The sequence below is a fragment of the Colletotrichum abscissum genome (assembly GCF_030869225.1).
Source record: "Colletotrichum abscissum strain IMI 504890 chromosome Unknown Scaffold_29.1, whole genome shotgun sequence".
NCBI classification, from domain to species: domain Eukaryota; kingdom Fungi; phylum Ascomycota; class Sordariomycetes; order Glomerellales; family Glomerellaceae; genus Colletotrichum; species Colletotrichum abscissum.
This window is the reverse complement of record NW_026850198.1, coordinates 85,734-110,591: the sequence shown is the minus strand read 5'-3', so window position 1 is coordinate 110,591 and position 24,858 is coordinate 85,734. Positions and strand designations below refer to the sequence as shown.

General features: G+C 54.0%; 9 protein-coding genes across 9 annotated transcripts; 7 read left to right on the top strand and 2 right to left on the bottom strand.

The window, feature by feature from the left end:
* Window positions 1-703: 703 nt before the first annotated feature.
* On the top strand, window positions 704-1,654 carry CABS01_10927 (uncharacterized protein; the record flags this gene model as incomplete). Its single annotated transcript, XM_060544282.1, has 1 exon — window positions 704-1,654. One exon carries the CDS (start codon window positions 704-706, stop codon window positions 1,652-1,654), a length of 951 nt encoding a protein of 316 aa, XP_060398558.1.
* A 766-nt stretch (window positions 1,655-2,420) lies between these two features.
* On the top strand, window positions 2,421-3,323 carry CABS01_10926 (pyridoxamine phosphate oxidase; the record flags this gene model as incomplete). Its single annotated transcript, XM_060544281.1, has 1 exon — window positions 2,421-3,323. One exon carries the CDS (start codon window positions 2,421-2,423, stop codon window positions 3,321-3,323), a length of 903 nt encoding a protein of 300 aa, XP_060398557.1.
* Window positions 3,324-4,120: 797 nt separating this feature from the next.
* Window positions 4,121-6,135, bottom strand: CABS01_10925 (smg-4/UPF3 family protein; the record flags this gene model as incomplete). Its single annotated transcript, XM_060544280.1, has 2 exons — window positions 4,121-5,825; window positions 5,882-6,135. 2 exons carry the CDS (start codon window positions 6,133-6,135, stop codon window positions 4,121-4,123), a joined length of 1,959 nt encoding a protein of 652 aa, XP_060398556.1.
* Window positions 6,136-6,660: 525 nt separating this feature from the next.
* CABS01_10924 (calcineurin-like phosphoesterase) lies at window positions 6,661-9,255 on the top strand (the record flags this gene model as incomplete). The annotated part of the gene is made up of 4 exons (XM_060544279.1): window positions 6,661-8,059; window positions 8,116-8,533; window positions 8,582-9,011; window positions 9,064-9,255. The coding sequence occupies 4 exons, from the start codon at window positions 6,661-6,663 to the stop codon at window positions 9,253-9,255; spliced, it is 2,439 nt and encodes an 812-aa protein (XP_060398555.1).
* An 887-nt stretch (window positions 9,256-10,142) lies between these two features.
* CABS01_10923 (uncharacterized protein) lies at window positions 10,143-10,738 on the bottom strand (the record flags this gene model as incomplete). The annotated part of the gene is made up of 3 exons (XM_060544278.1): window positions 10,143-10,475; window positions 10,537-10,651; window positions 10,704-10,738. The coding sequence occupies 3 exons, from the start codon at window positions 10,736-10,738 to the stop codon at window positions 10,143-10,145; spliced, it is 483 nt and encodes a 160-aa protein (XP_060398554.1).
* Window positions 10,739-11,126: 388 nt separating this feature from the next.
* CABS01_10922 (pentatricopeptide repeat domain-containing protein) lies at window positions 11,127-13,118 on the top strand (the record flags this gene model as incomplete). The annotated part of the gene is made up of 1 exon (XM_060544277.1): window positions 11,127-13,118. The coding sequence occupies one exon, from the start codon at window positions 11,127-11,129 to the stop codon at window positions 13,116-13,118; it is 1,992 nt and encodes a 663-aa protein (XP_060398553.1).
* A 28-nt stretch (window positions 13,119-13,146) lies between these two features.
* Window positions 13,147-13,602, top strand: CABS01_10921 (uncharacterized protein; the record flags this gene model as incomplete). The annotated part of the gene is made up of 2 exons (XM_060544276.1): window positions 13,147-13,247; window positions 13,311-13,602. 2 exons carry the CDS (start codon window positions 13,147-13,149, stop codon window positions 13,600-13,602), a joined length of 393 nt encoding a protein of 130 aa, XP_060398552.1.
* A 3,204-nt stretch (window positions 13,603-16,806) lies between these two features.
* CABS01_10920 (glycerophosphoryl diester phosphodiesterase) lies at window positions 16,807-20,547 on the top strand (the record flags this gene model as incomplete). The annotated part of the gene is made up of 4 exons (XM_060544275.1): window positions 16,807-16,823; window positions 16,968-17,086; window positions 17,146-20,345; window positions 20,407-20,547. The coding sequence occupies 4 exons, from the start codon at window positions 16,807-16,809 to the stop codon at window positions 20,545-20,547; spliced, it is 3,477 nt and encodes a 1,158-aa protein (XP_060398551.1).
* Window positions 20,548-22,660: 2,113 nt separating this feature from the next.
* CABS01_10919 (uncharacterized protein) lies at window positions 22,661-24,286 on the top strand (the record flags this gene model as incomplete). Its single annotated transcript, XM_060544274.1, has 4 exons — window positions 22,661-22,694; window positions 22,763-22,855; window positions 22,924-23,382; window positions 23,730-24,286. 4 exons carry the CDS (start codon window positions 22,661-22,663, stop codon window positions 24,284-24,286), a joined length of 1,143 nt encoding a protein of 380 aa, XP_060398550.1.
* Between the last annotated feature and the right edge of the window lie 572 nt (window positions 24,287-24,858).

The following is a 24,858-nucleotide window of genomic DNA, read 5'->3' as shown; positions in this document are numbered from 1 at the left end:
GGTAGGTATCTCAGTGTGGCTACGTACCCGGTTGCGGTTGCGGTTGTGGTTGTGGTTGCAGGGGTCAGGTATTCGTTCGTTCTCCCTTTGCATCGCAACTTTGCTGTCTGCCTCTCTTAGCTCCGGAGGCAGCAATGCAATCCACTGCCAGTCACCCACACCAAATCCCATCTGTCATTCTCCCTCCGCCTCCGGCTGCGACTTTTCCTCTCCGTCAAGGCTGCAATACCTGCTTTTGCAAATCTGGATAAATAAAATGTCAAAAGACGCCGCTTCTGCCTTTTTCTCTCCCCCCCTCCCTATTCATCCCTCAGCTATTACCTGACCTGCTCATTTCAGGGTGCGGCTATTATTTTCTCTATCCCAGACCAAAATAACACCCGGTCCCATCTTGGGCAGCATTCAACCCCTTATATACCCGACTTGACTCATCTCGACAAGGCACACACATACGACAAGTATTAACCCGCGCCTACCACCACACCACCCACATCGAATTTCAAAAAATTTCAATTCTACTCTTTCCAAATACATACATCGCAATCGCATCGCTCACAACGAATATATCGCTCTCACTTTCGTCGCGCCTGTCTACGGCGAAAAGGCTCCTTGCCTTGGACATTGGTTCACACCGTCAACTCACAAACCCCACCGTTGATCGACAATCCCCCGGCCGCCCAGCGCCGCCCAATAACCACCAACCATGTCTACCGCCAACAAAAAAGAGGCTCGCGTCACGTTTCAGACCACAAAGGGCCACCGTCACCAATCGAGCGACTCTAGCATCTCCGTGATCAGCTCAAGCCCTTCCGCCCAGGACTACTTCGACCTTGAACTGAAGTACAATCAGCTGCTGGACGATATGAACCGGCTCAAGAGCGAAACTAAAGCTCGCTACGCTGCCCTGGAGAACAACATTGAGGTTCTCAAGATCGACAAGAAAGCCTGGGAGCGCGAAAAGGAAAACTTGCGCACCGAAAACCAGGTCCTACGGGAGGATCTCCGCAAGGCACAACGCCACAGCCCCTCTCGAGAGTCGACAAAGATGTCGGGCGCACTTCCCAGCCAACCGCCCTCTCCAAGAGAACACAAGGAGAGAGAGCACAGGGAGCCCAGAGAACACAGGGAGCCCCGAGAATACAAGGAGTCCAGAGAACACAAGGAACCCAAGGAGTCAAAGGCTTTGCGTCGCAGCGACTCCAAGCACCGCTCCCGCGGGGAGAGCAAGGTTCGCAAGCCCACCGAGGACAAGGAGCTTGCGAAGCGCTGCAAGGAAGACAAGGAGCGCCTCGGCCGCCGCTTCGAGCACAAGGACGACAAGAGCACCTCCAGCGGAAGCTCGAGGGGCAGCAAGCAGGGCAGCTACATTGAGCCCATGGGCCCCAGCGCTCCTCGGCCCGCTTCCATCGTGGAGCCGACCCGTCCCCGTACCAAGCGCTCCGAGTCTACGTCGTACGCCATAAGACCTACCGTCCTCACGACCACAACTGTCACCGATTCACCTTACGACCAGCGTACTCCAGGCTACCCGGACCACGAGAGTCCCTTCTATGAAGGTAGTGCATATGGCCATGGCCATTCACCATACGTTGAGGATGGAAGCTATTACGCACACCCTCTACCAGAGACCGCCCGCGGGAGGTCGCGTCGGTAAAGCATCCGACACAAGCAAGCAAGAAGCAACAAAAAAAAATTAGCCAAGCCCTGTGTGACACACCACCAGCGGGCAAGGGTGGTTTTTTTTTTCTTCGCTGCGGGAAAATACGTTTACGATACTCTGCATTCAGCCACAGGAAGTTCTTCATCCCTGGCAAAACGCAGCCTCCAACCGATAAAGCGGTGCGGGGGGGAGAGAGAGAGGAGGCTTGAAAAGCGCTCTTTTCTGCACCTTCTCCCCAAGACGGGACGGGCGCTTTGAGGCGACAGATGGGACCCTCGCACCCGCCGCACCGAGTCCGGGCGCAACGACTTACTTGAGAGTCGAGACGCCAGCCGAATTGACGCAATAAGTTCGGTTGACTCATCCTCGATGACATTCTTCGGCGAACTTGGCCGTTTCCCGAGGCCAAGTGTTTATTTCAAGAGACGGAAATCCGCCTCCTCAAAAAGTTTTTGGTTTTTTGGTTTTCTTTTTTCTTTTTTTTCCCCCCATATTGCTCAGTCATGTATCAAATCCTGTACTAGCTCTCTCATGTCAACAACTCGATACCCAATACCCAATACCCTTTCATGTTTTCCACGATATATCATTATCTATATACCTGAGTTTCACCCGAGGTCATCACATCGTTTCATCAATTGACGTCAATTGACGATATCCCGATATAAAATAAAATCTTTTAAAAACAAACAAACAATCGTCCCACCCCAGATGAACTATTAGTATCCGTTTGAACATACATACAATCCCCACCGCCACAATGAAGCTATACCCCTCCATCAACCCCGACCTCGCCGACTGGGCCGCCCGCCAACCCGTCTTCTTCACGGCCTCGGCCCCAACCCACCACCCCCACATCAACGTCTCCCCCAAGGGCCTCTCCGCCCACTTCGCCGTCCTCTCGCCCAACTTGGTCGCCTACATTGACCGCACCGGCTCCGGGTGCGAGACGATCGCCCACAGCTACGAGAACGGCCGGCTGACGCTCATGTTCATGTCCTTCGGGCCCGCCCCGCGCATCTTGCGGCTGTTTTGCAAGAGCCGGATCGTGGAGTGGGATCATCCCGACTTTGATAAGTGGATGAAGCGTGTTATCCCGCAGGACGACACCGCTGGGGGAAACAGTAACCGGGAGTCGTACGATGGGGCCAGGGCCGTCGTTATTGGCGAGGTGTGGGAGGTGCAGACGAGTTGCGGGTATGGTGTCCCCATGGTGAGGAAGGAACTTTACGCGCCCGCCGCGGCGTCGGAGGACGGGACGCTCGAGAAGGCTCAGCGGCAGCGGCGCGGCGCCCTCGGTACCGACGACGACGACCCCGCGCAGACGAAGAAGGACGAGCTCTCCGTCTTCGAGGAGCGTCCCACCCTCGACTACTACTGGAAGAAGCGCGTCGACAACAACACGGTGAATGCCTACCAGGTCGAGACGAACCGCACCTCCATCGACGGGTTACCCGGCTTGAAGGCTGCTCGGCGGGATGCCGGGGAGGCGCTCTGGGTCGCGGATCTCAAGGCGGAGGCGCTGCGTGCGGCGAGGGAGACGAGGGGTGTCTTGTTGGGGGGTTTGATTGCTGTTTTGGTGTATTTTGGTATTGGCGTCGTGGGCGGGTTGGTCGTGAGGTGGAGGGAGGGGAGGGAGCATAATTGGATTTGGCCTAATTGAGGTTTGAGATTTTGGGGGTCATGCGGGAATGGTTTGGTGTTGGGGACTGCGTAAATTTGGGTTTCAAAATCGGTAGATGATAGGAAGTAGGAAGTATGGAATGCAAGCTTGGTTGTTTTTGGTAATGAACGTGGAGGCATCTGTTGTCAACTGTGAAGCCATCGCGAGATCCCAATAGCGGAATGAGAAGGAGTGCGAGCGGGAGAGTGTGAGAAAGCTTGTATCGGACCATGGTCGCCCGACTTTCACATCATGGACTGGAATTTTTGTAATAACTCGTGAGTCTGTCCCATTAGGATGATCTCTACTTGATTCTCATACTCTGCAACCACTCGTGACGATCTCCCAGGTCAAGGTGCGCTTACGACAGCCAACCACCAACCATCGACTACCTCCTCCCGCCGACCCCTTTGCGCAGATCACACCCAACGCCGCCTCCTCTGCAATGCACAATGCTGCTGGTATCGGCGGGTGATATCGTCAAAGAATAATCGATATTGTGGATGGCGCGGGGAGGGGGCCAACTGCATCCAGCGAACCGGGTGTTGCATCGCCCATATTCCGTACCTCTTCATCGCATCGTGGCCCTCGCTCATTAGGCCCGTTGGGCAGAAACGCAGGTGGTGCGCAGGTACGCAATAACATCCACCCTTTGCCTATACTTGCTGACCCTTCGCGTGCCTGCGAACCCGCATGCCGCGCTCTTCTTTCGCACGTGGTAATCGACCATGCGAGGTACAATCACTTTTCAAAACGAATGCAAAAAATTCTTTGCCTTGCGGTCCCCTTCCCTTGGATCATCCCGTGCCTGCAGGAGGGGCGCCGGACTCGCGCGCCGCATCCTTGTTGCCGCTGTTGCTGCCTGACGCACCAGCCGCCGCGGCCTTACCACCACCACGACCACGCCTGGTCCGCTTATGGTGCTCCGGCTTCTCGGAAGGCGTGGCGTTGCTGTTAGATGCATTGGTCGTCGATGGTGGAGCAGAGCTAGAGCTTGCTGCTGCCGTATTGGCTGCGTTGCTGCTGTTGGAGTTATTGGCGTTCGAATTCGAGTTGGAGGCGGCAGGCTTCTTCTCCTTGCGCTCGAGAACTTGAACTGTGCCCTGGGCAACCTGTATGGGGCTCGCAGCGACTGCCTTTACGAGGCCATCGTGATCGGAGAAGTCGACATAGGCAAAGCCCTTACGCTTATCGATTTCCACAAAAGTGACGGTGCCAAAGGCCTCCATGGCTTGCTTGAGGAGTGCCTCGGTTACGCCCTGCGATGGGTTTGCGTGCTTGACGAAACCACGGGTCACACCAGCGGTAACGGCCGCAGTGCTCTTCTTCGCGTTGCTGCCCTTGCCTGATGCCTTAGGACCGGTAGGGGCGTTGGACTTGGCACTTGCTGGCGCGGCAGCTGGCTGCGAATTCAAACTCGATGCTTCCTTGTCGACCTTGGCAGCCCTTTCCTTATTCTTCTCCTCGTCCTTCTTCTTGAGCAAGATGACCGGGGCTTTGGCAGGTGCTGGAGCGCTAGAAGAGCCGCTCGCCTCGGTTGACTTGCCCTTTGCTTCGTTGGCACTTGCGTTCTTTCCACCGCCGCCTCTTCTAGAACGGCCTGACTTAGGTGCCGTGGGCGTGGCGTTTCTCTCGGATGTTTGTGAAGCAGCCGAGGATGCTGGGGCCGGAGCTGTAACAGGTGGCGGTGCGGCTGCTGGGGCTTCGACCACGGGTTGCGCTGGTTCCTTTGATGAGGTTCCCTTGGAATCGGCCTCAGCTTTGGCAGCATCGAGTCGTGCCCTCCTATGAGCGCTTCCGGGGCTGATACCAAGGTCTCGCTGCAAGATGCGGGCAGCAGCCGCAATACCAGCTCGCCTACTCTTGGGCTGATCCTGAGACGAGGAAGAGGAGGCCTGCGTGATCTGGTTGGCGACAGCTTCTGCGGCCTTAACAGCGTCCGCAGTAGCCTTTTTGGTGAGGATTTTGACCGTCTCTTTGGGTTTATCGGCCGATTTGTCTCCCTTAGAGTCCTTCTTGCCTTTCTTTGAGTCCTCCGCCGTCGATGCCGACGACTTGCCCTTGGTGCTGGAGTCCTGCCGAGCCTGCTTAGCGCTCTTAGCGGCGGCAGCCTCTTTCTGCTTGTTGGCCTTCTTCTCCTTGAGGAACTCAATCAACGGTGTCGTTGTGACCTTCGTTTCGGGCTTCGTTTCCTCCACGTCCTTGTTCTCATTGCTCTCGTTGTCCTTGTCAATCTCAGGATTGGTCAAGGATTGTAAAAAGGCCATGAACTCGGGGTCCTGATCAATAGTTCCCTGCCTTGGATCGGTGCGCTTTTTGCTACTCGGGACTTTGTTGTAAATCGCAAACTCGAGAACGGGCGGGCCGACTAGAGAAGCGCTATTGGACGTCATCTTTGCATCTTCCCAAGACTTGGCCTGGATCAGATTCGACAATGTGTTAAGGCTCTCGCGCTTAAGAACATGAAGATAGACTCGTCCTGGCCTCGATGGCTTCGCAGGGCTAGGCGCAAGAAGCATTAGCCACCAACCCTTGGACACATGGGAGTAAGCACGTACTCATGAGAGATCTTCCCAGCCTCAAAATTGTGCCAGCTGACGAGGCCATTGCCAGCCTTCCATTCGTCGCCTAGGTTGTTCCATAATTCTTGCTCCGTCATGCCAGGGGGCAGTCTTCGAATAACAACCTTGTCGCCCTCGACGGGAGTCCTACTCTTATTGGACTTTGGCGCATCAGTAGTTGCCTGTTGACCGGAGACCGAAAGAACTCCATTTGTCTTTCGAGATGCGCCTTGGGCGCCAGAGGTTGCCATTATGAAATAGATAGCCTTGTATTCGTATGCTCGGGATCGATACCTGATATAGGATGGCTATGCTGTTTTGTTTGGTTATTGTTTCTTATCTTGTGGCCTGGTGATAAGCTGTGCAAGAAACATTGGAAAATGTGTAGTGGGAGTGTTCCGAAAGACGAAGTGCGCTGCGCAAGGGTCCAAGAAGGTGTGTGCAAGACCTGGCTCAGATGTCAAAAGGTGATGTGATGGCAGGGTAGTGACGCGGGGCTTTGGGTTCACCTTAACCTCAGATCTGAAAGAATGGCTCACAATGTGCCACTGCCTCAGGTGGACCTTATCTTATCACCTGCACTAGCCCTTTTTGGATAGCTTTGGCTGGGTGGGGCCCAAGGGCTGTTCTTCCACTCCTCTTCTCACACAGCCCCACAAACCTCTTCTCGGAAAAACCTCGGCAAAGACACAACCTCTCACAGAGCACCTTCGGTCAAACAATATTCCGATCAACCAACTATTCCGAGGTTCACCCAGCACCCACTAGCCATCAAGATGGCAGGTCAAGAGAAAGAAGGTGGTACCTCGAACATCAAGGACAAAGAAATCGAGGATACCGACGTCTACCCGGAGACCTTTCCGGATTTCAAACAGTTGAAAATAGCTTCACCTGCCCAAGTTACGGAAGGAAGTCATCCACGGGAAGCTGCGACGAGTTCTGAGTACAGAGAGCCGACTGCGCAAGAGATCGAAGCGGCCATCCGGCGAGCAAACAGCTATCAGAATAATCCGCTTACCAACACTGTCAGACGGAGCAGACCGACTGGTGACCGTGCTCGCAACCGCAGCGCAGCAGTATCTTTTCAAGTTCCGTCAGTTCCACCGGGCGCGACTCCCATCAACTTCGGAGCGCATCATCCTCCCGATCCTCAGCAGGTGCCTGTCGCATCTGAACGTGCTACCCCAGCGTCCGTCCGCGGTCGTGGAATTCCAGTCCCTGGTCGTTCTGGCTACATCCCCACCCTCCCCCCTCTTAACAGTCCGCCGCGCCGACAACTCAGAGACCCCAATTCAGGCCGTCCCGTTGTAGTTGGAGGTTTCGATAACCCGCTCGACGAGTACAACCAGCGAGTTCTGCGTCGCAAAGCCCATGACCAGCGGACACTCGAATCATTCTTGCAGAATTCACTACCCGAAAGCACCTGGAACTCACAGAACCCTCGTCCTCTACCAGAGCTCCCCCCTGCTAGCACTGCCCAGCAGTCCCCAGCAGCCGCACCCAGCCGTGCTGCCCATAATACCCCTCCGACGCTCCCCGCTCAGAACAGTGCTCCACCGCACCCTTCGCCTTTGCAGTCACACCCGGTCGCCTTGAATCAGCAGGAGCCTTTTCCAACGCCCTCACGTCGCCGTGCCAGGTCTGCATCATTCTCAACACCGTCGAACGCCTCTTCTCTCGCTTTCCCTGGCCCGAACCAAAATCAACCTCCCCCTGAGACCATCCAGGAGGAGCCATCGACCGAATACGAGGAACTCGAACGCTCTGAGGAGCCCGGTATCCGCACCGCACAGATTGGTCGGTCCATTCAACAGTCCAACGATTCATCGCACGTTTCGCTCCGCGGCGGAAGTCTTGATCTCGACGATTTCCCAGAGGATTTCGATCCGAGCTACTACGAGTCCGACGATATCGACGACGACTTGGCTGTGTATTACACCGAGTTCAATCCAAACATTTCCGAAGACTTCAACCCGTACGACATCGAGATAACATCTCAGGTGCATACCCAAATACTCGAAAAAATGGCGAGCCACATTCCCCGACCCGGCCCCGCCAAACTCTCCCCCAATGCAGGCTTAGACGAGTGGCTGGAGGAAGCCAAGCAGTGTCACTACTTGCCCGAGCGCGCCATGAAAGAGCTGTGCGAGCTTGTAAAGGAGGTGCTCATGGAGGGTGAGGAATACTATAATCCTCTCTTCTCTGACCTTGTGCTGACTTGTGGAAACTAGAATCCAATATTCAGCCTGTGTGCACCCCGGTCACAATTTGCGGTGACATCCACGGCCAATTCTACGATCTGCTGGAGCTCTTCCGTGTTGCGGGCGGAATGCCTGGCGAGTCGAATGTGGAGGCCCCCAAGACTGCCACCACGGTCATCAGCCCCGAGGACATTGAGCCTCCTACCGAGATTACGAACCCGAAGCTCAAAAAGAAGGTTCGCAATGCTGGCAGCCCCCCTGCTGATGAAGACGATGAGGACGACGCCGCGGCTGCTGATACCAGCGCGACTTCCCGAGCCGACTCCGCCGTTGAGGTCTCCACCACATCGCAGTCTGCCGATACCCGCTTCATCTTTTTGGGCGACTTCGTCGATCGTGGCTACTTCAGTCTGGAGACTTTTACTCTTCTCATGTGCTTGAAGGCCAAGTAGGTAACTTTTGCTGTCAGTTGCACTATCGTGCTAATCTTTCTCAGATACCCCGACAGAATCGTCCTTGTTCGTGGCAACCACGAGTCCCGTCAAATCACCCAGGTGTACGGATTTTACGAGGAGTGCCAGCAAAAGTACGGCAACGCTTCCGTGTGGAAGGCGTGCTGCCATGTCTTCGACTTCCTCGTTCTTGCTGCTATCGTCGATGGAGAGCTTCTCTGCGTCCATGGTGGTCTCAGTCCGGAGATCCGCACCATCGACCAGATCCGCGTCGTTGCTCGTGCGCAGGAGATCCCTCACGAGGGCGCTTTCTGCGATCTTGTTTGGTCCGACCCCGAAGACGTCGAGACTTGGGCTATCAGCCCTCGCGGCGCCGGCTGGCTCTTTGGCGACAAGGTTGCAACCGAGTTCAACCACGTGAACGGTCTTAAGCTCATCGCTAGAGCTCACCAGCTTGTCAATGAGGGTTACAAGGTCAGTGCCTATTGTCAGTCCGCATTACTGGGTTTATGCTAACGCAAAATAGTATCACTTCCCGCAGAACTCTGTCGTCACCGTGTGGTCGGCTCCGAACTACTGCTACCGCTGCGGTAATGTTGCGTCCATCATGACCGTCGACAAGGATATGAACCCCAAGTTCAGCATTTTCTCGGCAGTCCCCGACGAACAACGCCATGTCCCTGCCAACCGCCGCGGACCGGGCGACTACTTCCTCTGATTGGGCACGCTGATCTGTACATTGGAGACGGAACTGTGCTGGGGATGCGTTTGGAACACCGTCGGGGTTTTGTCCTGAGGTTCCAACGTGGTCCTTGCCGAAATCACGTCTCCAACTACCGGCCGCTCGGAATTAAGCGGCGAGGCTCCGAATATCACGATGAGCCTTACATTCGTCTTAGTACACAGAACCGTCTTGGGAGCTACACACCCGGGCATCACTGTCGTGCATCGAAAATACGCACAGTGATGAGAGATAGTTCTTCTTTTGCTGCAGACGGAACATTTTTGCTGTCAAGAGCAACACGCTTGAACATGGCATAACCCACGTCTGGATTTTTGCCTGGCCCATTGCCTGGGTTATATCGTGATTTCTGGGCATGAGCACTGAGTACTCCGCGGATAACAGCTTGTCTTTGGCTCGCTTGCATCCAAAAATATGAGGAGTGACTCGCTCGTTTGCTCGGAACGATCACGAAGGAAAGGAAACGAGATTAGAATCTCGAAGCTAGCTCGGCCTCGAAGAACGTGGAGAGGAACGTCGGGATGAGAGAGGACGGGCTGGCTACTTTTGACGTATTTGACGATGTCATGCATGGAATAGAGGGCAGGGGAAGACCTTCTTGTAGATTAGGCATAGAGATGTTCAATACCCATACATTCTGAACCCAGGAAGGCTGGACCACACGTTGGGTGCTGTAAACATTGCCTCGTCCGTGCTAATGCAGGCGATATGTCTCGATAATGATCAAAGGGCTTATGAATGCCAAAAATCTCATGCCGTTTGCTTTTGTCCCACGTCCGCCATACCGCATTGAACCCCAAGTCACACCAGACGCCACGCGATGTACTAGGGTACTCCGTAAACCGAACCCTCATCAAACACCTTCAAGCACGCTTGACTTCCCACTTTAGATCCTTGATACTCACTTCCTCTCCTGCCTTCTCGTCGTAGTCATACCACTCGCCGTCCGTGAGCTCAATAGCAGAGAACTTGCTGTTTGAATCAATGCCCTCGGCGAGCCACTCGCCTTCGGGTATGAACTCGGTAAACTCGAGTCCACGGCAGTCGAACTCGAGAATCTTTTGCTGCTTCGCGGGCTCGCCTTGTTCATACGAAGCTGGGGCGGCCTTTACGGAAGCGGAAGACTCGCGCTTGCAGTTCTTGCACTTCCAGACGAAGTTGGCCTCGCCTCTGCTGCCGCTCATTTCATTTTCGTCCTGGATTGCGCAGCAAATGAGTGGACTGTCCGAAAGCCTTATGACCAGGGGAGAAACTCACAAAGCGGTTGACGCCGACGGTCTTGTCATGAACTTCGCGACAGGATGTGCACTGAACTTTGAAGGTGTACCAGAAGGGGTTACTCTCGCTATCATCGGGGCGGAGATTCGTGACTCTGTGGAGAGTAAGATGTCGTGTTCTAAGACCTCGGAACCATTAAAACTTACCCGTTGAGCTCGGCTGTGAGATAAAGGGCGAACATTGTGAGTTTGGCTTTCCTTCTGAGCTCAGTGCCGTTCGGATTGTGGTTGTTTGATTGTTTCTCACACCTAAAACTGATCGAGGGTCGCTGTAAAGTCATGGTGGGGTTACCTCATGGAGGGGCAGCTGTGCCATTGCTATAAGCGAGTACACCTTTTAGCCGCAACAATCACCTAATCGCATAACGTCTATCTACATTTTCAATCGGCCATTGTCAATTGGACCCGTCATCTCGGCCAAGCTAAGTCGATCGTCAGTAATTGTGCATCAGACGATAATTTCCGCGCCTGGAACGTACCGACCATTTCAACCACCCTCGACGCCTCGTCGCACGTCAACGCATCAATTCGACTCGGAGAGGCTGCCACAATAGCCGGCATGCCGTCAGAATGCAGGCAATCTGGTCTAGAGCGGGCCAGGCGCACCGATGCGGCTGCAAGGCCTGCTTTAATGCCTCCGGGGGCATGATACGGCAGTCGGCGACGCGCTCGACGCAACGAAAACCGACCTTTAGCGAGATCTTCACGGCGTGCTACACATCGATAATGGGAACGGCTGCGATGCTGGATGCAGGGAGGAAAGACAGGCGGCGAAAGGATTTGGACCGACAAATTGAAGAGGTCTCGAGCGAGCTGGCAAATCTTGTTGAAAAAGCAAAGGAGAAAGCTCCTAAGAAACCACCTGCTGGTGACGTTGGCAACCGGTATCCGGGCGCATTACAAGACCACGTTCCACAAAACCCCGAAATCAGCAAGATTCTCGACGCCCTCGGGCCCTCATACAGGTGGCAGAGAACTGTTGCGACAAAGGCCGACGTGGACCGTTTATGGAAGATATACGAGCTGAGTCCTTCGAACGAAGTCAGAGGGGTCAATTACGAAGCCTTGATTAAGAAGCTCGCGACAGAAGAGTGGATGCCTATTGAGCACCGCGCACCGCGGACGCCGAGGCAAGCCAAGGCGGCAGCGGTGGCAACGAAAGCTTTGGTCTACAGATTTCTCGACGCAGGCGAATCTATGGTTGGACGCGAAGGAATGCAAACGGCGCGAGAGGAGGTAGACAAGCTGATACGGAAGAAGTTCCCTATCTGGGATGAAAGCGAACTGAGCAACGAGGCTCTGAACACGTGGAGCCGGGAGCTGAACAAGGCGTTGAGGAGTGTTTTTGACGCCTCGACTCCTGAGAACTTTCAACATACGATTTACAGTGTATGTCACAATCTCCTCGTATCGCCTTCGTCCCTCACCATCCACACATACAACCATCTTATTGCGGGCCTGGACAGAGTTGGGATGCATCGCCTTGCTTCAGCAGTGGTCCTCTCTTTCTACCAGGGCAAGCTCGAGCCCACACAGCTTACCCTGGTGTGCATCCTGAATCACTACAGAACGATAAAGGACGCAGACAACTTTTCGGGTTTCATCGCTCGCATGACTGGCAAAGACCAACGAGGCGTCAAAATCCGGAGAAAAAGGCACGATGATGTGGCGGAGAATTTCTCCCTTCACGGTTGGGCTAAAACGAAAGATGTCGCAGTCGGCTCCCATTACGTCGTCGAGAGGGCGCGTTTTGATGAAAAAATCTTTGCCACCATCATCGAAGGCATGTTGGCTTTCGACAGACTGAGGGCTGCCGTGGGTGCATTTGCGGCGAGCATCACGGCAGACCTCCTGATTAGCTCGCGGACGACCTCCGAGCTGCTCGATTATTGCGCCCGCTCCCTAGATCGCACAGCTGCAGCCAAGCTTTTGGAACTACTGAAAAGCAACCCCGCACTGATCAAGCGAGCATTCTTTCGAGAGAACGACAAGCTATATCTTGCGCGGCGCATACGGAGCCTACTGGATATTTGCGGCTTGGAACACAGCTTGCCAAACAGCGTGGCACCGTTCCTGAAAGATCCTATGTTCTCGATCGTGTCGAGCGAGGAGCAGAAACGTGTAGTTTATATCGCACGAATAGCCCACACTGTACACCAAACGGAGTGGTTGTTGAAAAGCGCGCGCGACTACGTTCAGCGCGTGAAAACGGGTAGCGCCAGTACCATTCGCATTGATTCGGGCTCTCCGCAGATGTACAGGATGTGGAGAGCGACGAAGTTGGTTTGGCCAGTGCCCGAGGGTCTTCCGGAAGACCAGCCCGGGACGTCCTTCTCGCAGGAGGAAGAGGTCGACTGGTCTGCTTGGAATCGGCTGGAGGAAGCGTCAGAAGCACAGCTGGCGCAGAAAACCATGAGTAAAAGCAACACTCTTTCAGAGAATCAGGGTCAATTGTCCGCATGGGATCGCCTTGAACAGGCGGCGGAGACGAAACCGAAGAACACGAAGCACGAAAACAAAACCACCATCGACGAGGTTTTCGAAACGATTGAAATTCTGTAGATATGTACTATACCACACATGTAACATTATGGTTATATGGCACGTATATGCCAAGGCCAAATTGATGGATAGAATAGAGGGCCTAGGCCAAAACCAGCTGTCAGATGCCCCTGATAGAAGGGGGCTCATGTACATCAAAATATCAAGCAATTCAAATAAGGACGACCGCACTGCATCGTTGATATAAATAAGGTTCCTCTACCGTGCGACGGCGTCGCCGCTGGTGTGCGGGCTCAAGAGGCAGACCCGGGAGCTGGCGCGGGCGGTGTACGATGGTCCCGAGTACACTGTCGATGAGATGGAGGTCAAGTATATTTACGCGCGGCTGTCGTGGGTTGAAATGCCGAAGGCGGCGCAGATGTTGGATGATGCGCAGGAGGGCATTGCGACGACGGCTGAGACGAATCCATACTGGGCTCGTCGGGTTCCGCTAGACGACGACGACGATGATGATTATGATTATGATGACGATGAATCGGATTAGTTTCTGCACGGTAAGGTAGAGTATTTGTTAGGTATTGTATTCTTGGTGCGGCTTCTATTGATCTCCTCGTTCCCTACGGCTCAAAAGTATCACATCCACGGCCGCTACCATTGCTGTGCCTGGACAGGTGAGACCCAATTACCACAGCTGAGCCATGGAAGCCTCCGAAAGGGAACTTTGAAAGATGCTAAGGAATGAGATTGTACCATGTCGGTCGCAAGTCTTTGACACTGCGCGGGAAGAGGGTTGCGGCCCCGAGCGTTTGGCAAACCGGGATTGACTTTGTTGGGGAGTCACGAGTGATATCATTGTAATATAATTTGAGGCGGGGGACAGAACAAAAGAGGAATACGGATACAACACGTGAAGCAAGCTTGTTTGGATCTGACTTTGGGTGACAGTTAAAAGGGGAAACTATCGGGTAGGAAGAGGGTTCAAGTAAAGGTATCTTTTACCTCATTTGGACATCGGTTGAGGCTACTGATTCGCTGAGATGTAGAGGCTTCGTCAGAGGGACGAACTTGAAAGCAAAAGGCCATATCAGTTCACGAGACGCTTTGAGCTGCAAGTGTGAAAAAAACCATTGATCCCAGGAATTGGAGAGTCTAAATTAGTTTGGGTGGGCGTGAAAATGGTCCTATTTGGCCGTTGCGCTATTACCCCGTACTCTTTTGGTAATAAGTTGTCAACTCTTGATTCACGCAAAAAGGCTGAAGACTCTTCCCCAGGTTGGTCGCACAGGCGCAAAGCTAAAGGAAAGGAATTCATGAGCAGGCCAATGTGACATTGTAAATTCTTCCCCGTGGATCGCCGTTGGGTCCTTGCTGGTCAGTCGTCACTCGAGTTCCATCGGCGTTATACCCGTGAGGGCCATTGGCAATTTTTGGCTAGTCAGCAGTGAAGTGACTTAGCAGCTCCGTGAGAGCCGAATTGGTATCAAGCAAGAGGCCACCAATTCCTCTCATTATCAACCAATATTTTGCAAACTGTATGAATAGAGGAATGGATGCCGGGATGCCGAGGTCTCCTGCCCTGGCCAAAGTGACCAGGTGACAGGACCCCTAAAAAAAACCAAAACTTGGAACATGCATCGCGGAACCAGATCTGGGTGGGGTCTGGTGTAGGTCATTCCTGGGGCCGCGATGAATTTGGACCAGTCACTTGTATGTGCAAGAGTCAGGACTCTCAAGGGGTACCCGTACATAGGTACGCACAGTAATAGAGCCCGCGCGCAAAAAGGTATGGACGTATGTTTAGAAGCATGCGGGTGCACTTTTTTCTTCCAACGGCGGCCAAAACGTGCAGTTTGACCGGACAGATACCGATGTCGGTTTCAGGGTCCTTCCCGCCTTCGGCGAGTCCTCCGGGGGTGGAAAAGGTCATGAGGACGGACGACCTGACAAGCGTGCGAGGCGGTCTGGAATTTTTAGACAGCCCATCTGACCCGGCGTGCCGGGAGGGCTGCTCGAATGTGAGATGAGATGTGTCCCGGGACGCGGCCCCGACTCGCCTCAGGCCCTTCAGCCCAGTGAGCCAACCTCTACACAGTACAGAGGAAGTACCTAACCTTACGGAGAGGTGGGAGCGCGGAGCGCGGTGCAGTGCACTAAGTGAGTAGAATTGGTTTATTAGGTACTAGTGAACGGTACAGGCTCACTTGCGGTGCACCACCATCGGTCGGTAGGGCATACACGTGTAAATGATCAATTGAGCCAGCAAGGTCAGCATGCGACTCTTTTCATCCCTCCTTTCACTCTGTGACGTGAGCTTTCCCTACTGTACCTTTTACAGGCAGCGGAAGAGAAGAGAAAAGGACGGGATAGCCAGTGTTGGTGCTACATCAACGGCGGGGTGATCATGGACAGGCCGGCCAGCTGAAGCCGTGGTGGGGCGAGCATCCCGTGACTTGGCGAATCAAACAGGGGCGGCGCTCCACGGGCGGTCAACGGCGGCTTCCAAGTGGCTGACTTCACCGACCGGATAACGCCACACCTCGAGCTGTTTTGGACAGTGTTCTTTCTCTCATTTCAGAGGCAGGAAGGAACCTTACTGTGTATGTTTTTTTTTTTGCTGGGTTGCCATTGCCATTTGCTGTGCCTGAGTGCCTGCGTGCCTGCCGTCACGTTCAGAAGCGACTGGTGCTGGGTGGTGGAAGGTGGTTTGGGTGTCTCAGGTACCTCCCGACCATGTCTCGAGTCGTCGCGCCGGGGCTCGGCAGTACCCTCCACAGCGCGAATTGGCGTGTGGGGTACCTGACGACCGACAAAGAGGTACGGCGTGCCAAGGCCCCGGATACCATGCGGCCGCTGTGGAGGTTGAGATGAGCTCACACCTCCCACACCTCTTCTTTTCTCCTGGTGTCCTGCTCGTGCTAGGTCCTGCTGCAGTAAGGTGAAGTGCTGAGGTACCAGAGGTGCAGACCTGGAAGTACTGTTGCATGCTTCCGTCACTTGTCAATCCACTCTCTCCTTGCGCCGGTCGGTCTGAAGTTCTGGTTCATTCATACATAATCCCCCTCCAACCCACTGATGCTCTCCTAAAGGGGGTCCAGATCTTTTTTTTCTCTCATTCTTCTTCCCTTTGGATTCTGTAGAGGTGTATTCGGTAAGCCAGTCATTGGACAAATACCAAATACCGTACGAGATACGCCATCTCAGTCACTGCTTCTCCGCCCTTTTTCAGTCAATGGCGAGCTGGATGTGGAGCTCCTTGAACCTGGAAAAACCAACGGGACTCTCGTGACTGACTGACTGAGCGACCTCGACTTCTGGATCCTCTCTTTTCGTGTCGCGACAAAGAAGAAGCGGATAGTGCCTTCTGTAACTCAAGTCTTCTCCGGTACACTGACGTGGATTCGTTTCTTCTTCAAGTCTTTGGCACCTTCTCCAACTCACCGCATTCACCACCTCACCTCACCTCTTACAACAAACCTCCGACCGTCATCAACTTATCCCCCAGCCAAAATCACGACCACCTACGAGAACTGAGAAAAAGAGAGAATGTGTGATTGCGGCTGCGAGTCTATCTGCCTCTAAGCAGCCGTTTAGCATCATCATTCACTCTTGTCGTCTTATTTTCTCGTCAGCACCTTATCTGTTGCCGCAGCATTCTTTCAAAAGCTGTATCGCCTAGACAGTATCACTACCAACCGACGCCACAGCGTCACATCCAATCCCTGATAACGGACTCGGACATCATTTCAGCATGAAGTTCGGCAGAAAGTGCGCCTTCCTCCCCATCCCTCTCTCTCTCACCCTTGCCGCTTCACCCGACAGAAACCGATATCTCTGCTATTTTTGGCCTTGCCTTTACTTTACCTGACCGCCTTGTTATTTCATGGAAAATTATGCTTACGCTGTCTGCAGTCTCCCCCGCAACCAAGTCCCCGAGTGGGCGGCCTTCTACATCAATTACAAGGGCCTGAAGAAGTTGATCAAGGCCGCGGCGCAATCGGCCAAGAACGGAGAGACGGTGGATCTTGCAGGTGGGCGGACTTGGACCGGACCGTGAGGGCGCAGCCCATCCCCTGACCACATCTTGCAGAATTCTTCTTTGCCCTGGATCGTAATCTTGAAGACGTCGACTCTTTCTACAACCGCAAGCTTGGCGAGGCCGTCCGCCGTCTCAGTCTGTTGCGCGACCGCTATGGCCGCGTTCCCGACGTCGTCTCCAACCTCGACGAGGATGAGACCGAGGAGCTCATGGGCGCTCTCTACGAGATGCGCATCATGCTGAGAAACCTCAATTGGTTCGCCGAGATCAACCGCAGAGGCTTTGTCAAAATCACAAAGAAGCTCGACAAGAAGCTCCCCGAGACGGCTTCCCAGCACCGCTACATCTCGACAAAAGTCGACCCCTTGCCGTTTGCTAAGGGCACCACGAGCACACGCCTCCTCACTGAGATTAACAAATGGATCTCCGCTCTGGGTGACGCCCGCAACGTTGACGACTCCAAGTCAGACAGGTCAGTGCGGTCTCTAGGCCGCGCATCATCCAAGGCCATGTTGACTTTGTCGCAAAACCTACTCGATACTCTAGAGCAGGCCATCCGTAACGACAATGTCGACTCACTCAAGGCCGGACTGGACGAGGGCAACGTGACGGGTGAGCAGTCTTCTCAGAGCTTGCTTCTCAACCTCCTGCAGCGTTCCATTGCTGCGAGATCCAAGGCGAGCATCGCCTATCTTATCGAGCAGCTGCCGTCCATTTATGAGCCCGAGGACATCAACCACCGCAACTGCATTCACCGACTTGTCATTCACATTGGCAGAACCAAGTCGTCTGATCCCGACAATGAGCCGAAGTCGTATCCTTTCCCGATCGGCACTCAGTTCACTTCTCACGACCTCCAGCCTGCAGTCTCGCAGGCTGTGGTTCCCCGCGCACTCAATCAAAACGAGACGAAGCTGCTCGGCAAAGATGACGAGGCTGTCCAGATTCTCATGTACCTACTCGACACTCTCAAGCCTGAGCACAGAGATGCGCTCACCGCCAGAGACTCCTTTGGACGCCTGCCGCTTCACTATGCCGCCCGTTTCGGCTTCGTCGTCGTGTGCCAGGTCATCATGGCCAAGATGCAGGAGTGGGGTCAATTCAACGTTGAGAATGGCATCGATGCCCCCGAGTGGCAGGATAATGAGGGATATGCTCCTTTGCACCTGAGTGTCGTGGGTGGACATCCACTGACCACCAAGGCCCTTCTTCAGGGCGAAAACTGGCAGGGTGTGAGTGTCAGGAAGGCCGAGATGAGACGAACGGTATCCAAATCCGGTGCAGTTCTCGCTATGGCCACCAAGTCCAACTACAAGGTCATTGTCGAGATGCTCGTTGAAGCTGGAGTCGACATCAACTGGCAGGATAAGACGGGTGAAACCGCTCTGCACCTTGCCGCCCGATTCGGCCACGATGAAATTGCAAAGTCGCTGATTGCCGGCACCGACGAACAGAAAGCCGACCTTGAGATTGCAGAGAACACCTACGCCTGGACTCCGCTCCATGTCGCCGCTGTTGACGGTCACTTGTCGATAGTACAACTGCTGGTTGATTCTGGCGCGGTTGTCGCCAAGGCCGACTCATCTGGTTGGACCGCCAAGGAACACGCTGCCCTGCGTGGTCATCTCGACATTGCCAGGCTCATCGCGACGCAAGCCGAGTCCGAGATTATACAACCTACCAACAATCTCAAGATTTCTAACGAGAGCTCTCCCCGGTCCTCATCCCCCGAGAACATGTCTTCGATCGATGGTCGCAAGTCAAATGGTGCTATTCGTCCCGTTGAGCCGGTCAAAACCTTTGGTCATCGATACCTTACCGATCAGAGCATGGTTCTCGTCAGTCTCGGATCCATGGATATGCGCAAGAATATCGAGGCCGTCAAACTCGACCGCGTTCCCTTGACCGAGGCCCACTTGACGGAACTCGACACCGCCTTGTCTATTGTCGTGTCGGCCACTGGCGCCAAGGGAGAGCCCACCATTGTTGACTTGCCTGTACACGAGACCATCTCCACAGAGCCTATCGTGTTCACTTCGGCGGACCCTTCCCAGGTCAAGCTGATGTTTGACATTGTCCCAACTTACTCTGGAAACGAGAAGAACAAGATTGGACGTGGTGTGGCCCTGTTGTCTTCCATCAGGCCGACACTTGGTACTAAGCGCATGAACCTCCAGGGTGATGTCTGTGTGCCGATTCTGGCCAACAACTTGGATGTCATTGGCACTGTCAACTTCAACTTCCTGGTTGTCACGCCATTCTCGCATCCCAACATGGAAATCAACTCCCAGCAGACCTACTGGAAGAAGCTAGCTTCAACGATGGTCATTGGTCACCGCGGCATGGGTAAGAACATGACGAGCAACAAGTCTCTCCAGCTTGGAGAGAACACGGTACCTTCATTCATCGCAGCAGCCAACCTGGGTGCGCAGTACGTCGAATTCGATGTTCAGCTTACCAAGGACCATGTCCCGGTTATTTACCATGACTTCCTTGTCAGTGAGACGGGTATCGATGCCCCGGTTCATACCTTGACCCTGGAGCAGTTCCTGCACATCAACCCCGACTCAAACCGCACCAATGGTGTCAACAACGGTGTCAACGCAGTCAATGAGAGAATCGAGCGCGTGAGAAACAACGCACCTGGCCCTAGACAGCGGTCTTTGTCCATGGGCTACGCTGGTGATGGCCTCAACGGACACAGCGAAGAGCGCATGAAGCACACTCGCGACTTCAAGAACAAGGGCTACAAAGCCAACTCCAGAGGCAACTTCATTCAAGCTCCATTTGCCACATTGGAGGACTTGTTCCGACAGCTCCCCGAGCACATCGGCTTCAACATTGAGATGAAGTACCCCATGCTCCACGAGAGCGAGGAGCAGGAGATGGATACCTACGCCGTCGAGCTCAACTCCTTCTGCGACACTGTTCTGTCCAAAGTCTATGACCTTGCTGGCAACAGGCACATCATCTTCAGCTCCTTCAATCCGGACATTTGTCTTTGCTTGACTTTCAAGCAGCCTTCCATCCCCATCATGTTCTTGACGGATGCGGGCACCTGCCCTGTCGGTGATATCAGAGCGTCCTCTCTTCAAGAGGCGATTCGTTTCGCCAGCCGATGGAACTTGATTGGTATTGTCAGTGCCGCCGAGCCGCTCATTAACAGCCCCCGGCTGGTGCGCGTCGTCAAGGAAAGCGGTCTGCTGTGTGTCAGTTACGGTACATTGAACAACAACCCCATCATGGTCCAGGTAAGTCTGCATGGTCTGACATGCGATACGGATGGAAAGTGATGCTAACTATTTCTTGCAGCGCCAGGTGAAGGAAGGCATCGATGCAGTCATCGTGGACAACGTCCTCGCCATTAGAAAGGGCCTGACGACGACCGAGGCCGAAGTTCTCAAGGGTACTGGCGAAGACCTTGAAGAGGGATCCGAGGGTGATTCAGCTTAGAGGAAAGCATATGAGTGCGGTTTTCGGTTCCACAGTACGGGAAGAACTGAGTGTGTGTGTGTGTGAGAGAAAGAGAGAGAGATACATATTTTACATGGCATAGCGCGCCGGAGGGAAAAGTGGCATTCCAGCTGGTCGACTGTGTTTCGGCAAGCTTTCAACATTGAGGGAAAACAGCTGAAGAGGCTTAAACAGCCTCTCGCAACCCGTGACAGGTTTTTGAGGGTAGATTATGAACAATACAGTGAGCGACCCCACGTGGCCCTGCTTATTTATCGTACCGACATCCATTGCCGAGATGTGATACAGGTGCAACCTGTTGAGAGGGGGCGGTCTTCACTTGCAAGTTCTGTCGAGGCTGATTCCGACATGTCCAACAGGCTACTTTGCCCGTTCTTTCTGCATGGTCTCACTCGTTTTGAAGTCTAGGTATCAAGCTTAGCCCCTGCCTCGCCTCACCGAACGATACTGACTCTAATCGGTTGTGGTTTTTTGTTTCACAACTACCGACTACGAAGAGTTCACTTTACCCATCACGCCCATCCAACCCAGCGCAGCGCGAACGGACCAGCACAAATCTGAACTCGAATGTTCGATCTTTCTTCCCCAAGATTGTTCCGATTTTGCGATTTTAACAACCTGGGTAATCATGTGTAGCCCCACCCATCCACCACAGCTCCACAGCTCCAACGTCAACCCACCACAAACCCTGGAACCGCTCCCTCGTCGAAATTTGGCAAATTGAGGGATATAATGACACATTTACCCGTCGCCGTCAACCACCCAGCATCGAGATAAGTTCGGTTCGGGATCATCCGCGTCGATGGTTTAGTGGTAAAATTCTCCGTTGCCATCCAAGCAGCGTCGGGGAGCCGGGGGTTCGATTCCCCCTCGACGCAATTCTTTTGCTGATTTGGAGGATATGTTGATTTTGGGACAGTGGGTATGCTTTTGCGGTATTGTTTTTTGATCCTGGGTACTTTCCCTCAGCTTAGGAGATTACCATAGGGTCATCCTTGGCAATGTCCCTGAAGTCGAGAGTTGCTGAGTTCGTCCTCGATGATACGCGAGGAGCAACGTTTTCCTGCCCTGTTGAGGTGAGTGGTTTCAAGTCTCTCGTCATTTAGTGGTGAGAATATCTTGTAATGTGTACAATATATGAACCGCAAAGGCTATGCCTGCTCTTTACAGGAATATATATCATTAGTTAACGTTGCTGTCGGAAACCATTATCTGTTAATCAGATGGCCTATGGGAGATCTCAGGACTCAAACCCGGTGACCTCGTCTCTTCTTCAGTGTAAAGCAAACATCCATCAGTCTAATTTTTTCTTCCCGAAGAAAGACTCACCGTTGAACCCCCAAACCCGGGTACCGACATCTTCGTGGAACCGTCATGAGGCACACCGCCTCCTCCTCAACAGCAAGACCAAACATGACATCGGATGGCCTTATCCAAAGAGTTTGTAGTACTCGACTTCCTCGCCTTTACATCCAAGTCACGAGTCTCTTTTGTATTCTTAGAAGAAGGCCTGATCGGGTCTCGGCCGTGGGCCTCACATGAGCAGCCCTCTCCCTCGTCCTACCTCGACCACCGCCTTTTTCCCCACGTCATCAGGCTTGAGGTATCCCCATCATATCTCGCATTCCACACAAGAAAGCTATTTTTGCTCGTGAGTTCTCCGTTGCCTTGATTTGCCTCGCGGGTGTTTGCTCACCGACTTTATGCGGACTTTGAACAAGGCGTTTTGGTTCGCAGCTTAAAAGCCCGGGTGGGACTAATACTGAGCAACGTTTTCCCACTTCGTCTTCATTTTCTCTTCAGTTTCCGGCACACTGAGTCAGATCTTTTGAACAAACTCTTCTCTCCGGATCTGCATACAAAAATTCAAATATTCCATTACATCGATTGATCAGAGACACAGGAGCTCACCATGAGTAGAAGAAAGAGACTCACGCCTCAAGAGTTGGAGAGACTATGCAGCTACGCAACGCCCGCGGGTCGGTGTCCCTATTCCAGGGTGACCTTGACGAGAGATGGAAACCGCTATCCATCTCGATTCTGCAAGCTCCATTGCTGCAAGAAGATTGATAATAACGCTGCGTGTTTGAACATGAGGACTAACAATAGGGGATACTGTCAACAGCGTACGTAGCCCCTGAACCTCGAAGATATCATAATGCCCCTGAAATATGATAACTGATCCTTTTGCTAGATCTTTTATGCCAAGGCATGATGAATGATGCTAGATGCAACAACTACATCAAGAACTACGATCCCAAAGAGTTTAGGTACTGTTCCCAGTATCGTACGTCTGCCCATCTCTCATCCTCTACCCTGGCATAAGCCTCCATCATCCATCTAACAACCATCCAGACAACTGCATCCAACAAGGCTGCGCAAACCAGCGCAACCACCCCAACGGCACCGACTACAGATACTGCCCAGACCACCGCTGCGACCACCAAGACTGCACAAACCCGAAATCCCCTCCATCCTCCTTCTGCGCCTCCCACACCTGCGCCGCACCCTCTTGCCTGGCCCGCTGCCCCGGCGCGACAGGCGACGCCCACGACCCCTCCCGCCACTGCGACCGCCACCGCATGTGCGCCGCGCCCGGCTGCCGGCGCTTTGCCCACGTCAACGAGCACGGCGTCCCCTCGGCCCACTGCGGCGAGCACCACTGCCGATTCGAGCAGCAGCCGCCGTGCGGCAACGCGAGGGCGGCGGGCGCCGGCGAGGGGACGTGCTTGGCGCATACCTGCGAGGAGAGGGGCTGCGGGAGGATCAAGACGAGGTACATGCCGGACGCGGGCGGCGTGGCGGGACGGTATTGTAAGAGGCACGAGTGTGATCGGGAGGGGTGCTGGGAGAGGAAGTGGGAGGGGAGCAGTTTTTGCGTGAGGCATAAGTGTGCGAGGAGGGACTGTGAGAGGGATGGGGCGTTTGGGGATTACTGTGATCGGCATAGGATTTGTGGCACGCCTGGGTGTGGGAGGTTTCGACATGTGGATGGGGAGAACGTGAGGGATATGTGCGAGGAGCGTGAGTTCTGCACCCTTTTCTCTTCTTCTCCTCTTGCCGTTTCTCGATACTCGGCCCCCTGAACCCCTGACCTCGACTCTGGTTATTCTTCGAGTCCCCCCCCAGAGCAAGTAAGCTGACTTCATCTCATCACCCAGACCTGGCGACCCGCTGCCGCAGAGCAGGGTGCGACGCCCGCGTCGTCGAAGGGGGTACCCTCTGCCTAGACCACACCTGCCGAGACCGCAGCTGCCAAAACGAGCGGTCCGCCCTGGGCCGCTACTGTACCGACCACAAGTGCTCCGTCCAGGGCTGCCAGCAGCTCCGCGAGACGGTGGTCCTGTCGCAGACGATGATGATGCTGGGCGTGCTGAGCCTCAACCTGCCGCTGTCGCCGTACTGCCGGGCTCACGTGTGCGGTCAGGAGGGCTGCGCGGAGCCGGCGGCGGGCGGCGTGAATGGGGGTGGTTCGCGGTATTGTCTTGCGCACGCGAGGTGTCGGAGGCCGGGGTGTGGGAATGGGGTTGAGGTGAGGGGACGGGATGGTAGTTTGTGTGAGGAGCATAATCGGCTTGGGGGCGGGTGGATGGGAAGGAGGGGGATGTTGGATCCTGATGCGTATGGATGGGGTGGTGGTGGAGGAGGAGGAGGAGGCGGCGGTGGTGGGCAGCATTGGCCTGGGTTTGGACCTTGGGGAGTGAATGCCACTATTTAGAAGATTTTGAAGCACTGGAGGCTATTTGGCATAAGTTTGGTTGTGGTTTCTTGCAATAAAAGTTTTGACTATTGGCAGTATGAGATCCACGGACTGGTTCTGATCATGAACCTACAGCCTCCGGACCCTGCGAGTAAGATGGTTCTCATGAAGAGACGAATTGCTGTCTGGTTGTTTGGTTTTGGCATTGTGAGAAGATTATCCGTTTCGGAGTATCTAACCTCAAGGATGAATTTGTTCTTGGGCTCTTCCGTTTGCCTCGCTCTTTCCCCTGAGGCAGTTGTCCGGGCAGCCATGGGCCAAAGGTATATTCCCCTCCTCAGTCCCAATTCTGTCACAAGCACAGCAGCGCCCATCTAGGTGGGCGAGGTCAGGTCAAGCTGTGTACCAGGTGGTCAAGCGGTCTAATAAATTGAATACTACAATGAAGTCAGAGGCCGGGTTGACTGAGGGGCGACCTGTTCGAGTCTGGGCAGGGGCGTGAATTATAAGGTCAGTGTTCACCTCCCATGCGTTCGTTTCTTTTTTAATCCTCGTTTTCCTATTCTAGTAGTATAGTATAATTCAAAACG